Source organism: Panulirus ornatus, chromosome 7, assembly GCF_036320965.1.
Source record: "Panulirus ornatus isolate Po-2019 chromosome 7, ASM3632096v1, whole genome shotgun sequence".
Classification (NCBI taxonomy): domain Eukaryota; kingdom Metazoa; phylum Arthropoda; class Malacostraca; order Decapoda; family Palinuridae; genus Panulirus; species Panulirus ornatus.
Window position 1 is genome coordinate 31,500,262 of NC_092230.1, and position 16,783 is coordinate 31,517,044.

At 40.9% G+C, this 16,783-nt stretch overlaps 1 protein-coding gene across 2 annotated transcripts in view; it reads left to right on the top strand.

Moving 5' to 3' along the window:
• The window catches only part of LOC139749501 (ataxin-3-like), a 156,545-nt gene extending 143,978 nt beyond the window's left edge, over positions 1-12,567 (top strand). For both annotated transcript variants that reach the window (XM_071663431.1, XM_071663434.1), the window contains one exon: positions 10,896-12,567. In XM_071663431.1, the coding sequence (XP_071519532.1) occupies positions 10,896-10,975 (80 nt within the window). In that variant the 3' untranslated portion in view covers positions 10,976-12,567. The remainder of the gene's footprint in view (positions 1-10,895) is intronic.
• The last annotated feature ends 4,216 nt before the right edge of the window (positions 12,568-16,783 follow it).

Below are 16,783 nucleotides of genomic sequence, written 5' to 3' on the forward strand. Positions count from 1 at the left end.
ACCGTTTCTCACATTAACAAGGTAGCGTCAAGAACAGAAAATGAGAGGCTCCATTTACTGACATCCATTCCCTAGCTGTCATCTGCAGTACACTGAAACCTCAGCTAGGCACCACAGACCTTTCTGTGGTTTCTCCTGACCACTGCATGTGGCCTGGATCAGTCCATGTACACTTTTTTTTCTTGATTGCCTTTTCCTGCATTAGTGAGGTAGTGCCAGGAACAGACGAAGAAAGGCCACATCGGCTCACATCCTTTTTCTACCTTACCACATCATTCCAGTTCACTTTATCCCATGCACGCCTTTCACCTTCCTGCATGTACAGGCCTCGATTGTTCAAATCTTTTTCACTTACTCTTTCCATCTCCAATTTGATGTCCCTTTTCATGTTTCCTCTGCTACTGACACATATATCCTCTTTGTCAACCTTTCCTCACTCATTCTTTCCATATATCCATACCATTTCAGCACATTTTCTACTCTCTCAACCACATACCTTGTTCTTACCACACCTCTTTCATACTCTTCTATTACTTATGCAATCAAACCACCTCATACCATATATTGTCCTCAAACATTTCATTTCCAACACATCTGCCCCTCTCCACATAGACTTACCTATAGCCCATGCCTCATCCATATAATATTGTTGGGACTACCATGCCTTCAAACATACCCATTTTTACCCACACAGATAATGTTCTCTTTTTCCACATTCTTCAGTGCTCCCAGATCCTTCGCTACCTCCCCACCCTGTGACTTGCTTTTGCTCCCATAGTTCCACTCGCTGCCATGTCCACTCCCAGATATCAGAAACACTTAATTTCCTCCAGTTTATCTCCATTCAAACTCACACCCCAACTAATTTGTCCTTCAACCCTGATGAACATAATAACCTTGCTTTTATTCACATTCACTCTTAACTTTCTTCTTACTTATACTCTTCCAAACTCAGTCAACAACTTCTTCAGTTTATCACTTGAATCTGCCACCAGTGCTGTATCATCAGCAAACAGCTGACACTTCCTAGGCCCTCTCATACCTCATGGACTGCATGCTCACCCATCTCTCCAAGACTCTCGCATTTACCTCCATCACCACCCTATCCATAAACAAATTGAACTTGAACAACCATGGTGAAGCCACACACACCTGCCGCAGAAGAACCTTCAGTCGGAATCATTCACTCTCCTAAATTCCTACTAGTACACATGCCATACACTCTACATAAAAACTTTTCACTGCTAGCAGCTTTCCCCCCACATCATATATTTCTAATTCCTTCCACAAAGCATCTCTTATCAACCCTATTATGTCTTCTCAAGGTCCATGAATGCTACGTACATATTCATCTGATTTTAAAATATTTCTCACATTCCTTAAGGCAAATGCATGATCTACACTTCCTCTACTACTGAAACCACATTACTCCTCCCCAATCTGATGCTTTGTACATGCCTTGACTCTCACAGTCGGTACCCTTAAATACAACTTAACAAGTATACTCAACAAATATATACCGCTGTAGTTTGAACACTCACATTTATCCCCCTTGCCTTTATACAGTGACATTGTATATGTATTCTGCCAGTCCATACCATGATCCATACTTGCATTGAAAATCCTTACCAGCCGATTACCATCACAATAACCCCCCTTTCTTTATAAAGTCAAATGCGATACCATTCACTCCAGCTGGCTTGCCGCTTTTCACCTTATACCAGGCTTTCACCACCTCTTCTTTCTTCACCAGCCCACTCTTCATGATTATCTCACTTTGCATACCATCCTGACCAGAAAACCCTATATCTAAATTTAACAGTCCTTCAAAATACTTACTTCATCTCCTTCTAAGTTATCACTTCACTTTTTGCCCCTTCACTGGTTCCCATTTTTCTCTCATCTTTTGCATGTTATTTACCTCCTTTCACAACATCTTATTCTCCTTAAAGATTTCTGATACTTGTTCCCCCAACTCTCATTTGCCTTCTTTTTCAACCCCTTCACTGACCTCTTGACCTGCTGCTGCTTTCTCTGATACATCTCCCACTCATTTGCACTTCTTCCAGTAAGTACCTCCCAAATGCCTCTCTTTTCATTTTCACTTGCAAATTTACTTCTTCATACCACCACTCTCTACCTTTTCTAATCTACCCACCTCCCACCTTTCACATGGCTCATGCATCTCTTGCACATGCCATCACTGCATTCCTAAATATCCCTCATTCCTCACTCTTTCTCATCACTTCAGATAGTCTCACTTTTTGCCATTCTACACTTAATCTCTCCTGGTATTTCTTCACATGTCTTTTTTCTAAGCTCACTTACTCTTTCTGCTCTCTTCTCACCAACATTGTTTCCTCTTTTTCATAAACCTTGATTATCTTACTATTCGCCATTTCCCGCGTTAGTGAGGTAGCGTTAAGAACAGAGGACTGAGCCTTTGAGGGAATGTCCTCACTTGGCTCCCTTCTCTGTTCCTTCTTTTGGAAAATTAAAAATAAGAGGAGAGGACTTCCAGCTCCAACTCCCTTCCCTTTTAGTCGCCTTCTACAACATGCAGGGAATACGTGGGAAGTATGCTTTCTCCCCTATCCCCAGTGATAAACCAAAAATGGGTATGTTTGAAGGAATAGTGGTTCCAACAATGTTATATGGTTACGAGGCGTGGGCTATAGATAGGGTTGTGCGGAGGAGGGTGGATATGTTGGAAATGAGATGTATGTAAGTAGGAGGCATGGCGCCTGAGAGCGTCATTGGATTATGTGTTAATTGATAGGCGTGTGAAAGAGAGACTTTTGGATGTTAATGTGCTGAGAGGTGCAACTAGAGGGATGTCTGATCATTATCTTGTGGAGGCGAAGGTGAAGGTTTGTAGAGGTTTTCAGAAAAGAAGAGAGACTGTTGGGGTGAAGAGAGTGGTGAGAGTAAGTGAGCTTGGGAAAGGAGACTTGTGTGAGGAAGTACCAGGAGAGACTGAGTACAGAATGGAAAAAGGTGAGAACAAAGGATGTAAGGGGAGTGGGGGAGGAATGGGATGTATTTAGGGAAGCAGTGATGGCTTCTGCAAAATTTGCTTGTGGCATGAGAAGCATGGGAGGTGGGCAGATTAGAAAGGGTAGTGAGTGGTGGGATGAAGAAGTAAGATTTTTAGTGAAGGAGAAAAGAGAGGCATTTGGATGATTTTTGTGGGGAAATAATGCAAATGACTGGGAGATGTATAAAAGAAAGAGGTAGGAGGTCAAGAGAGAGATGCAAGAGGCAAAAAAGAGGGCAAATGAGAGTTGGGGTGAGAGAGTATCATTAAATTTTAGGGAGAATAAAAAGATGTTTCGGAAGGAGGTAAATAAAGTGTGTAAGACAAGGGAACAAATGGGAACATCACTGAAGGGGGGCTAATGGGAAGGTGATAACAAGTAGTGGTGATATGAGAAGGAGATGGAGTAAGTATTTTGAAGGTTTGTTGAATGTGTTTGATAATAGAGTGGTTGATATAGGGTGTTTTGGTTGAGGTGGTGTGAAACGTGAGAGGGTTAGGGAGAATGATTTGGTAAACAGAGAAGAGGTAGTAAAAGCTTTACGGAAGATGAAAGCCGGCAAGGCAGCGGGTTTGGATGGTATTGCAGTGGAATTTATTAAAAAGGGGTGACTATTGTTGACTGGTGGGTAAGATTATTTAATGCATGTATGACTCATTGTGAGGTGCCTGAGGACTGGCGGAATGCTTGCATAGTGCCATTTTACAAAGGCAAAGGGGATAAGAGTGAGTGCTCAAATTACAAAGGTATAAGTTTGTTCATTATTCCTGGGAAATGATATGGGAGGGTATTGATTGAGAGGGTGAAGGCATGTACAGAGCATCAGATTGGGGAAGAGCAGTGTGGTTTCAGAAGTGGTAAAGGATGTGTGGATCAGGTGTTTGCTTTGAAAAATGTATGTGAGAAATACTTAGAAAAGCAAATGGATTTGTATGTAGCATTTATGGATCTGGAGAAATCATACGATAGAGTTGATAGAGATGCTCTGTGGAAGGTAGTAAGAATATATGGTAAGGGAGGTAAGTTGTTAGAAGCAGTGAAAAAAGAGAGGTAAATGATTGGTTCTCAGTGAGTGTTGGTTTGCGGCAGGGCTGCGTAATGTCTCCTTGGTTGTTTAATTTGTTTATGGATGGGGTTGTGAGGGAGGTGAATGCAAGAGTTTTGGAAAGAGGGGCAAGTATGCAGTCTGTTGTGGATGAGAGAGCCTGGGAAGTGAGTCAGTTGTTGTTCGCTGATGATACAGTGCTGGTGGCTGATTCGTATGAGAAACTGCAGAAGCTGGTGACTGAGTTTGGTAAAGTGTGTGAAAGAAGAAAGCTGAGAGTAAATGTGAATAAGAGCAAGGTTATTAGGTACAGTAGGGTAGAGGGACAAGTAAATTGGGAGGTAAGGTTGAATGGAGAAAAACTGGAGGAAGTGAAGTGTTTTAGATATCTGGGAGTGGATTTGGCAGCGGATGGAACCATGGAAGCGGAAATGAATCATAGGATGGGGGAGGGAGCGAAAATTCTTGGAGCGTTGAAAAATGTGTGGAAGTCGAGAACGTTATCATGGAAAGCAAAAATGGGTATATTTGAAGGAATAGTGGTTCCAACAATGTTATATGGTTGCGAGGCATGGGCTATAGATAGAGTTGTGCGGAAAAGGGTGGATGTGCTGGAAATGAGATGTTTGAGGACAGTATGTGGTGTGAGGTGGTTTGATTAAGTAATGAAAGGGTAAGAGAGATGTGTGGTAGTAAAAAGAGTGTGGTTGAGAGAGGAGAAGAGGGTGTTTCAAAATGGTTTGGTCACATGGAGAGAATGAGTGAGGAAAGATTGACCAAGAGGATATATGTGTCAGAGGTGGAGGGAACGAGAAGTAGGAGACCAAATTGGAGGTGGAAAGATAGAGTGAAAAAGATTTTGAGTGTTCGGGGCCTGATCATGCAGGAGGGTGAAAGGCGTGCAAGGAATAGATTGAATTGGAATGATGTGGTATACCAGGGTCGACGTGCTGTCAGTGGATTGAACCAGGGCATGTGAAGCGTCTGGGGTGAACCATGGAAATTTTTGTGGGCCTGGATGTGGAAAGGGAGCTGTGGTTTTGGTGCATTATACATGACAGCTGGAGACTTAGTGTGAACGAATGTGGCCTTTGTTGTCTTTTCCTAGCACTACCTCGCTCACGTGCGGGGGGAGGGGGGTTTTCATTTCATGTGTGGTGGGGTGGCAATGGGAATGAATAAGGGCAGACAGTATGAATTATGTACATGTGTATATGTCTGTGTGTGTATATATATGTATATGTTGAGATGTATAGGTATGTATATTTGCGTGTGTGGACGTGTATGTATATACATATGTATGTGGGTGGGTTTGGCCATTCTTTCGTCTGTTTTCTTGCGCTAACTTGCTAATGAGGGAGACAGCGACAAAGTATAATAAATATATAAATAAATGAAATGTATAGGTATGTATATGTTCGTATGTGGACGTGTATGTGTATACATGTGTATGTGGATGGGTTGGGCCATTCTTTCGTCTGTTTCCTTGTGCTACCTCGCTAATGCGGGAGACAGCGACAAAGTATAATAAAGTAAATAAATGAATATATATTTGCCTACTTGCCCCTCTCTCCAAAACTCTTACATTCACCTCCCTAATAACCCCATCCATAAACAAGTTAAACAACTGTGGAGACATCACGCACCTCTGCCACAAACTGACATTTAAGTTAAACAACTGTGGAGACATCACGCACCTGTGCCGCAAACAGACATTCACTGGGAACCAATCACTTTCGTCTCTTCCTACTCATACACATGCCTAACATCCTCGATAAAAACTTTTCATTGCTTCTAGCAACTTACCTCCCACACCATATACTCGTAATACCTTCCACAAAGCATCTCTATCAACTCCATAATATGCCTTCTCCAGATCCATAAATGCCACATACAAATCCATCTGTTTTTCTAAGTCTTTCTGACCTGCATTCTTCAAAGCAAACACCTGATCCACACATCATCTACCACTTCTGAAACCACACTGCTCTTCCCTAATCTGATGCTCTGTACATGTCTTGACCCTCCCACATAATTTCCCAGGAATACTCAATAAACTTTTACCTCTGTAATTTGAACACTCACCTTTATCCCCTTTGTCTTTGTACAGTAGGACTATGCATGCATTCCGCCAATCCTCAGGCACTTCACCATGAACCAAACATGCATTGAATATCCTCACCAATCAGTCAACACAGTCACCCCCTTTTTTGATAAATTCCACTGCAATACCATCCTAACATGCAGCCTTGCCAGCTTTCATTTTCCACAAAGCTTTCACTACCTCTTCTCTGTTTACCAAATCATTCTCCCTGACCCCCTCACTTCGCACACCACCTCAACCAAAACACCCTATATCTGCCACTCTATCATCAAACACATTCAACAAGCCTTCAAAATACTCACCTCATCTCCCTCTCACTTCACTACATGTTATTACCTCTCCATTAACCCTCTTCACTGGTGTTCCCATTTGTTTTCTTGTCTTACGCTTTTTATTTACCTCCTTCCAAACATCTTTTAATTCTCCCTAAAATTTAATGATACTCTCACCCCAACTCTCGTTTACCCTCTTTTTCACCTCTTGCACCTTTCTTTTATACATCTCTCAGTCATTTGCACTATTTCCCTGCAAAAATCGTCCTAATGCCTCCCTCTTCTCTTTCTCTAACAATTTTACTTCTTCATTCCACCACTCACTACCCTTTCTAATCTGCCCACATCCCACCTTTCTCATGCCATAGGAATCTTTTGCGAAAGCCATCACTGCTTCCCTAAATACATCCAATTCCTCCCCCACTCCCTTTACGTCATTTGCTCTCACTTTTTTCCATTCTGCACTCAATCTCTCCTGGTATTTCCTCACAAAGTCTCCTATCCAAGCTCACGTATTCTCTCCACTCTCTTCACCCCAGCATTCTCTCTTCTGAAAACCTCTACATATCTTCACCTTCGTCCTCCACGAGATAATGATCAGACATCCCTCCAGTTGACCCTCTCAGCACATTAACATCCACAATTCTCTCTTTCCCATGCCTATCAATTAACATGTAATCCAATAATGCTCTCTGGCTATCTCTCCTACTTACATAGGTATAATTATGTATATCTCTCTTCTTAAACCAGGTATTTCCAGTCAGTAGTCCTTTTTAAGCACACAAATGTCCAAGCTCTTCACCATTTCCATTTACAACACTGAACACCCCATGTACACCAATTATACCCTCAACTGCCACATTACTCACCTTTGCATTCAAATCACCCATCACTGTAACCCGGTCTCGTGCATCAAATTTGTTAACGCACACACACACACTCAGCTGCTCCCAAAACACTTGCCTCTCATGGTCTTTCTTCTCATGACCAGGTACATAGGTACCAATAATCACCCATCTCTCTCCATCCACTTTCAGTTTTACCCACATCAGTCTAAAGTTTACTTTCTTACACTCTATCACATACTCCCACAACTGCTGCTTCAGGAGTGATGCTACTCCTTCCTTTGGTGTTGTCCTCTCACCAACCCCTGACTTTACTCCCAAGACATTCCCAAACCACTCTTCCCCTTTACCCTTGAGCTTCGTTTCGCTTAGAGCCAAAACATCCAGGTTCCGTTCCTCAAACATATTACCTATCACTCCTTTTTTCTCATCATCCACACACATTTTGACACCCCAATCTGAGCCTTTGAGGAGGATGAGCACTCCCTGCATGACTCCTTCTGTTTCCCGTGTTAGAAAGGTAAATACAAGGAGGGGAGGGTTTCTAGCCCCCCTGCTCCCGTCCCCTTTAGTCGCCTTCTACAACACATGGGAAAGTGGGTGAAGTATTCTTTCTACCCTATTCCTGGAGATAGGGGAGAAAGACATATACACATATACATATTCATACATGCTTGACTTCATCCATTCCTGTCACTACCCTGTCCCACAGGAAACAGCATCGCTACCCCCTGCTTCAGCATGGCAGCACCAGGAAAACAGACAAAAAAAGGCTACATTCATTCGTACTCAGTTTCTAGCTGTCTTGTGTAATGTACCAAAAGCACAGCTTCCTATCCACATCCAGGCCCCATAGACCTTTCCAAGGTTTATCCCAGGTGTTTCACATGCCCTGGTTCAGCCCATTGACAACATGTCAACCCCAGTATACCACACCATTCTAATTCACTCTGTTCCTTGCACGCCTCTCACCCTTCTGTATGTTCAGGGCCCCAGTTGCTCAAAATCTTTTTAACTCCAGCCTTCCACCTTCAATTTTGTCTTCCACTTCTCTTTGTTCCCTCCACCTCTGACACACACATCCTCTTTGTCAATCTTTCCTCACTCATTCTCTCCATATGACCAAACCATTTCAACACACCCTCTTCTGCTCTCTCAACCACACGCTTTATATTTCCACTCATCTTTCTTACCTTTCCTTTACTTACTCGATCAAACCATCTCATACCATATATTGTCCTCAAACATTTCATTTCCAACACCTCCACCCTCCTCCATACAACCCTATCTATAGCCCAGGCCATGGAACCATATATCATTGTTGGAACTACTGTTCCTTCAGATATACCCATTTTTGTTCTCCAAGATACGTTCTCTCCTTCCACACATTCTTCATCACTCCCAGAACCTTTGCCCCCGTCCCCCACCCTTTTACTTGCTTTCGCATCCATGGTTCCATTTGCTGCTAACTCCACTCCCAGATATCTAAAACACTTCACTTCCTCCAATTTTTCTCCATTCAAACTTACATCCCCTTTAACTTGTCCCTCAACCCAACTGAACCTATTAACCTTGCTCTTATTCACATTTACTCTCAACTTTCTCCTTTCATACACTATTCTAAAATCATTCACCAATCTCTGCAATTTCTCACTCGAATTAGCCACTAGAGCTGTATCATCCACTAGAGCTGTATCTTTGGTGAACAACACTTGACTCACTTCCCAGGCCCTCTCATCCCCAGTAGACTGCATACTTGCCCCTCTCTCCAAAACTCTTGTATTTACCTCCCTAACCACCCCATCCATAAAGAAACTAAACAGCCATGGGGACATCACACACCCCTGCCACAGACCGACATTCACTGAGAACCAATCACTCTCCTCTCTTCCTACTCGTACACATGCCTTACATCCTTGATAAAAACTTCTCTCCAGTTTTTATCACTAGCATCCCACCACTCACTACCCTTTCTAATCTGCCCACCTCCTGCCTTTCTTGTTCCACATGCATCTCTTGCACATGCAATGCTGCTTTCCTAAGTACATCCCAGCACATGCATTGCCACTTTCCTCACTTCATTTGCTTTGCTCTCACCTTTTGCCATTTTACACTCAGTCTCACCTGGTATTTCTTCACACAAGTCTCCTCTCCAAGAACACTTACCTCACCACTCTCTTCCCCCGACATTGTCTCCTCTTTTTCAAAAACCTCTACAAATCTTCGCCTTCGCCTCCTTAAGATATGATCAGACATCCCAACATCTGCCCCTATCAGCACATTTACATCCAAAAGTCTCTTTTTTACATGTCTATCATTTAATACTTAATCTAAATGATGCCTGTTGACCATCTCTCCAGCTCACATATGTATACTTGTGTATATCTCTTCTTTTCAAACCATTCTTTTTCCAGCGCACAACTCCATAAGCTCTTCACCATTTCCATTCATAATGCTGAATACCCCATGCACACCAATTATACCCTCAACTGCCACATTACTTACCTCTGCATTTTAATCACCCATCACAAATACCCAGTCTCATGCATTAAAACTGATGACACATTTGCTCAGCTGCTCCCAAAACACTTGCCTTTCATGATCTTTCTTCTCATGACCAGGTGCATAAGCACCAATAATCATCCATCTCTCGCCATTCACTTTCAGTTTTACCCACCTCAATCTAGAATTTACTTCCTTATTCTCTGTCACACATTCCCACACCTGTTTCAGGAGTATTGGTACTCCTTCCGTAGCTCTTGGCCTCTCACCAACCCAACTTTACTCCCAAGATGTTTCCAATCCATTCTTCCCCTTTACGCTTGAGCTTTGTTTCACTTACAGCCATTCTACCTATCTCTCCTTATTTCTCATCTTGGTTACATCCACACCCATTCAGACACCCCAAGGAAGATGAGCACTCCTGTTTTCTCTTTTAGAAATTTAAATACAAGAAGAGGAGGGTTTCCAGCCCTATGCTCCCACCCCCTTTAATCACCTTCTGTGACACACATGGAATACGTAGTTAGAATTCCTTCTCCCGTACCCATGAAATGAATTACCATGATTTTACTGGGGAAAAATCAAGACAGTAATCCAAACTCAAAGAAATGTCATTATCCAATGGCAGTAGTATGAGAATCAGTTTTTTCATGGAATATGCCATAATGCACATAACTTGTCTTTGCAAAACTTGGAATCTTCCCTAGTGAGGGGTCAGAGCCTCTGCTTTATTTTCATTTGCCGAAGACCAACACTGACTCCCTGATTTCTTCTATCCTTTACTTATTTTATGTTGAACCATACCTGTAACCTTCTGTCTTAATTTCCTACTATTGGTATTTAGATACTTAACCCTTCCTCAGTATGGATGGTATCTTACAGAATCTTCTATAACACTGTTTAGTTGAGTTTCCTACCTTTGATGTCTCATTTAATGTGGTATCTCTTAGAACCTCTTATGATAATTCTTAGATGTAAAATTTCACCTCCCAGTCATTGCTCTGCGAGAAACTGGAAGGCTTTGAATGCTGTACATGCAAATTGAAAAGGTGAAGTTTATGTACTCATATCTTTAATATTCCCCTTCAGCTTCAAACTCATCTCTGCAACCAGACCCTGAAGAAATACGCAAAAGACGACTGGCATTCTTGAGTAAGAAGACACCTTGACCCTCCTAGAGCTAAAAGTTCCTCCTGGGAGCATGATTGTGATTTATTGATTAACTACCACATTAGTTGCCTTATTAAAATATAATTCCACTTCTTGTTCAACTGGAGCAAGGTAATTTTTATACCTGTGTAACTTTGTAAAAAAAACTGATTTTATGATGGTGTTACCAATGTCTGTAATAGTGTTTATTTAGGGAACGGCCATATGATATGGATGGACCTATCATTGTTATCCCTTTTTTGCACAAATAGATATGAAATCTTTTACTTCACTGAAAGTGAGTAAGATACATTGCAGAGGGGTAACATTTATTCTTTAGTTTTTTTAGTATAGCACAAGAACTTGAGAGTTTGGTGCAAGGTAAAGACCTGACATGAATGTTTGCAGTTACTACTTGTTTTAAAGATTGTGGATTTTCACAACCCTCAGCTTGGATAGGTTATCAGCCTTTGGATATGAAAGGCATAAAATGAAATCTTTAATTTATATGTAACAAGCTTAGGTTGTAAATTTTATTTTTCTTCATTGGATGTGGAGATTTTGACTGCTAAACCAAGTAGCACATACTCAGAAGAGAAAGTTTAGATATTCGTATGATCATTGAGATGTCAAGTTGTAGTTATGCTCTGTAAAGCATTTTGGTCTGTCTAATTTGCTTTTTTTACTCCTTTTTGCTCCTTTATCATTTTAATTCTGTGCTCTGAAAGTTCAGTTAGTAAAACTGATTTATTGTCATTTTGCTAGAAATTTAACATCAAAGAAATTCTAACTGTAGAAAGTATTTAAATCCACACATGAGGGATGGAGTAAAATACATACACTGAACATCTGTACTAATATGTGAAAATTTCTTGATCTATGCTTTTAGCATACCTCAGTGTGAATAACTAATTTTGTTGACTTGAATCTATATGTATGGTATCTTCTGCTTAAGGTTACACCACAAGTGAGAAGGCATCTTTCGCAAGGTAATATCATTTCAAAGGGGTTCATATATCCCTACTCCTTGGAGCTGCAGGAGGCCCAGGAAAAAGGGCCATGGGGTAAGACCAGGACATTTTCTGGAAGGGATCCTGGGGTATAGATAAAAACAGTACTCATGCATCTCAAATCATCCAGGGCTGTGAATGTGATCTGTGCACACAGGTTTTACAGTCACAAATAGCTGACCTTAGTGTTGAATTAAGAGCTCATTTAGTAGGCTATGAAATATATTAAAAGCAGACTAACGACAGTAACTGGAATATAATTCTTGTACCCAGGTTATGCATTTATGCTCAGTAAGCTAAACTGATTGTGTGTATTTTGGTGTGTGTTTACAGATTTTTCTGTGTGTACAGTTAGTTAAATTCCGTACTAAGGTCAAACATTTGTGCATACAAAGCTAACCTGATTGTGTTTTTGGTATATGTTTTCTGATCTTGCAGTGTTTATAGTGAACAACACTATGTACCCAGGTTATGCATTTGTGTACTGTAAGCTAACCTGACTGCTTGTATTCTGGTTTATATTTGCAAGTGTTTACAATTAATTAAATTCTGTTTGTAGACTCATATCCATGTGGTCAGATTATACAAGTGAAGAGAGTCAACCTATTTTATATATTCAAGCCCATAAGCCATGGTTTCACCATATTAAGGGCAAGCTAAATTCATTGTGTGGATTTAAATCCATGTCCAAGTTATTTATACAGATGCTCTCTGATTTACTGAAGACATGATGGAAGTCGAGAACATTATCTCGGAAAGCAAAAATGGGTATGTTTGAAGGAATAGTGGTTCCAACAATGTTGTATGGTTGCGAGGCGTGGGCTATGGATAGAGATGTGCGCAGGAGGATGGATGTGCTGGAAATGAGATGTTTGAGGACAATGTGTGGTGTGAGGTGGTTTGAGCGAGTGAGTAACGTAAGGGTAAGAGAGATGTGTGGAAATAAAAAGAGCGTGGTTGAGAGAGCAGAAGAGGGTGTTTTGAAATGGTTTGGGCACATGGAGAGAATGAGTGAGGAAAGATTGACTAAGAGGATATATGTGTCGGAGGTGGAGGGAACGAGGAGAAGAGGGAGACCAAATTGGAGGTGGAAAGATGGAGTGAAAAAGATTTTGTGTGATCGGGGCCTGAACATGCAGGAGGGTGAAAGGAGGGCAAGGAATAGAGTGAATTGGAGCGATGTGGTATACAGGGGTTGACGTGCTGTCAGTGGATTGAATCAAGGCATGTGAAGCGTCTGGGGTAAACCATGGAAAGCTGTGTAGGTATGTATATTTTGCGTGTGTGGACGTATGTACATGTGTATGGGGGGGATGATGGTGAAAATCCAACTTATGCAGATTCTACCGTAACTCCTACACAATATATTTTTAAGTCAGAAAAATTTGCATTAGTAATGGAAATGCTAAATAGTGTGTGCAGAGGAATATAACAGGAGGAGGTGTGATGCGGGCTCCCTCTTCCTTAAGGTGCATGTCTTACTTTAACAATGATGCAGTTACAGTGGTTCCATTAGCATCTCCAACATACTATTATGGAACTTTCATTGACTAAATTTAGTGTTAATATTGCCCTTATTTCAAACTTATAATGACTGGAAAACTATTAAGTGATAATAAGAGTTGGAGCCTCTGCAAACACTGTACTAGACTTGCCCTATGCCAGTGGCCTGTTAAGGATGAGGCACTGAAGGTTCAGAAGCGGCATTGGAGTTCTTTAGTTATGGAGACTCTGTTGCCTTGACCACCCTTTTGAGGGAGTTTCAATTGCAACAGGCATCAGAGATATAGATAGAGATAGAAGAGTGGAAAACCTCAGTGTAAAGTGATTGATTTAGAAATGAAAGTGAAAATTATAAAAAGGCACAGAGATAGGCAAACACCCTCTTCCATCTTGCATGAGCTTGGGGTGGCCAATTTAACAGTGAACACAATTTTGAAGGACAGCGGGTGCATTTAGAAGCATATAACAGATTCAGCACCTTTGAAATCAACTGTTATAGCCAAGAAGTGAGCTTGTGCTATCCATGAGATGGAGAAATTACAAACTTTGAATGGAAGAGCATATTCGATGTGATGTACTGCTAAGTCTCATAGTAATGGAGGTAAAGACGAGAGGTCTCTTCAGAGAAGTTAAAGGAAGGTACAGTAATGTTGACACAAAATTTGTGGCCAATCATTGATAATTTAATAGATTTATGGCTTATGCAAAATATCCTAAGTGAGTTGTGAGTCTGAGCATTGTTAGGATTAAGGTAGGAGAGGGTGTGGCAATGAAAAGAGTGTGGTTGAACAAGCTGAAGAGGTTGTGCTGAAATGGTGTCCAGTATGGAGAAATTGAATGAGGTAAGGTAGATAAAAGAGGACAAATGTGTCAGAAATGGAGAGACCGAGGAAAACAGGGAGAACAAATTGGAAGGTTGGAGAGAAAAATATTTTGAGTGATCAGAGCCTGAACATGCAGGAGGGTGAAAAGCACACACAGAGTGAAATGGAATAATGTTATACTGGGGTTGATATGCTGTCTATGGACTGAACCAGGGCATGTGAAGCGCCTGGGGTAAACCATGGAAAGCTCTGTGGGGCCTGTTTGTGGATAGGGAGCTGTGGATTCAGTGCATTACTCTTAATAGCTAAGGAATGGGTGCAAGTGGATGCGGCCTTTTTTCATCTGTTCCTGATGCTGCCTCACTAATGCAGGAAGTGGCAATCAAGTATTTCAAAAAAATATCTTTTCTTTTTTATAGTTAGTGATTTCTTCCCATATTTCTATTGCTCAGTGTGGTGGTGTTTTAAGTGTGCTGGTTTTGCACTCTGGGGTTTGGGATGTTGTAAGCATTGTAAGTGTGGTGGGCAAGCATAGCACAGTGTGATATACAATAACGACAGAAAGCAAGCACCCACATGACAGGATAACATAGAAAACAAGCTAGAAACCAGGGAAGGGAGGCTCATTTATTTTAGGTGATGAAATTTTGGGTGAATTATATGGGTTTTAACTTGGAAATTTTGACTTATGCTCCGTTATCAGGAACTTAACATCAAGTCGAGAGCATCTTTATGTTTATCGCAAGGCAGCATCAGTGTATGGACTTGAATCCATTTGCTCAGGTTATGCGCTTTGTAAAAGCTAATGTGTGTGCATAGTTTTAAATCCATTTGCCATTATTAGATATCAACAAGCTCACCTCTTTGTATAAATTTGAATTTAAAAGGCATTTATTGTATACCCTGCGAGTTAAAAATCTGGCAGCTGCATGGCCCCCCAAGGTTGATGAATTTGAGACAGTAATGAGTATACTGATATGCAGTAACTTTCATCACAGTGGTGTATTAATTACTGGTAAAATGACAGAAGAATTTCTTTCTCTTATTTTCTGTCTAGCTAGTATTTGTTTATTTTATTGTTTATCACAAGTCAAAGTTTTTTAAAGAAATAAATGTTTATGGTTCTAAGAGGGCAAGCATCTCTCTTTTGAAATGATAAATGCTATGTTTCATTACAGAATATTCAGTATTTACCAGGTTCTGATACCATGACTCACATATCTACAACTGTATATTGGCTTATTGCCACTAACCTCATGGAAGTGATCTTAAATATTCTGTAGCATTAACACGACATGGATCATGTTTATTTTTCAGACAGTTGGACATTTCTACAGAAATACTTGAAACATTACATAGAACTTTGTACTTGGTCATTCTTATTTATTGAGCTTTTAGGTTATAGTTACATGTTCATTCTCTAATAGTATTTCGATAATCATAAAGGGGACCTCTCCTTCACTGGGAAGGCACTCATTGTCATTGGCCAAGAACGTAAGCATTTTGTATGAAATGTATCGATCTGAAGAACTGTTTTCAGGCAGCTGACTTTGAAAGGTACATTTTCTAACAGGCTGAGATGCCAGTGTAGGGAGTGGGGCACAGTATGACCACTGATATGCAATAAGAAATTTGGTTGCAAGTTCACTGCATATTCATATGGTGTCAAGTTTAGTGGTTTATGTATTAGCACAATATTGATATAGACAATGTATCATTTGTATTTCATAAAAGTTTGTCCACACTTGTTATCTTAGTTTAAATGAGTGAATTCCATGTCAGTTCAATGAGATCATTTAACCTGCTTATTATGTTTGTTTGTTAATTTTTTGTGTGTATATCTATGCTATCATTTTAGGAATAGAATTAGGTCTCCACAAAATGAAGTTTCAGGGTGCCTACAGTAATCTGATTTTCTGTCTATCCGCTTCCCCATCCACAACTTAAATTTTGTAGGATAACTGCAAAAATCCATTGTCTATTTTTATTGGGATGTTTGAAGATATTTTGGAAGAAAACAAAGAACACTTTGTTTTAGGTCAGAATTCAGAGGTCACGGTCACTGCTGCACTTTAAGGCCTGATACTCCCGGTCTGCTCTTGCTCCAGTATTTCAATGGGGGCATGCGCATTATCGCTCACGGTTCACTCTCGCTCCGGTCACACTCAGCAGTGGTCATCCAAAAGATATTTTGAGCAGAGCTGGAGCAGACTGTGACTGGAGCGAGAGCGACAGTGTACATTACCCAATGGTCTCGCTCCAGCCTTGGCCCGATCATCAGTGAGGTGGGAGGCTGTCTCCAGCCATCCCTATGAGCCCTAAGAAACCAATCATGTGGGATTATGAAAGAATTTGTCATCATCGATCAGATGAGGATAGAGGGTGTGAAATTCTCCCTCAATTTTCCTCTTCTCCAACATTGGTTGGGGCAGCCAAGTTCTCCTTTTCCTATTTTGTTTGTTTGTTTATTCTTCCTCTTTGTCCAGGGCTA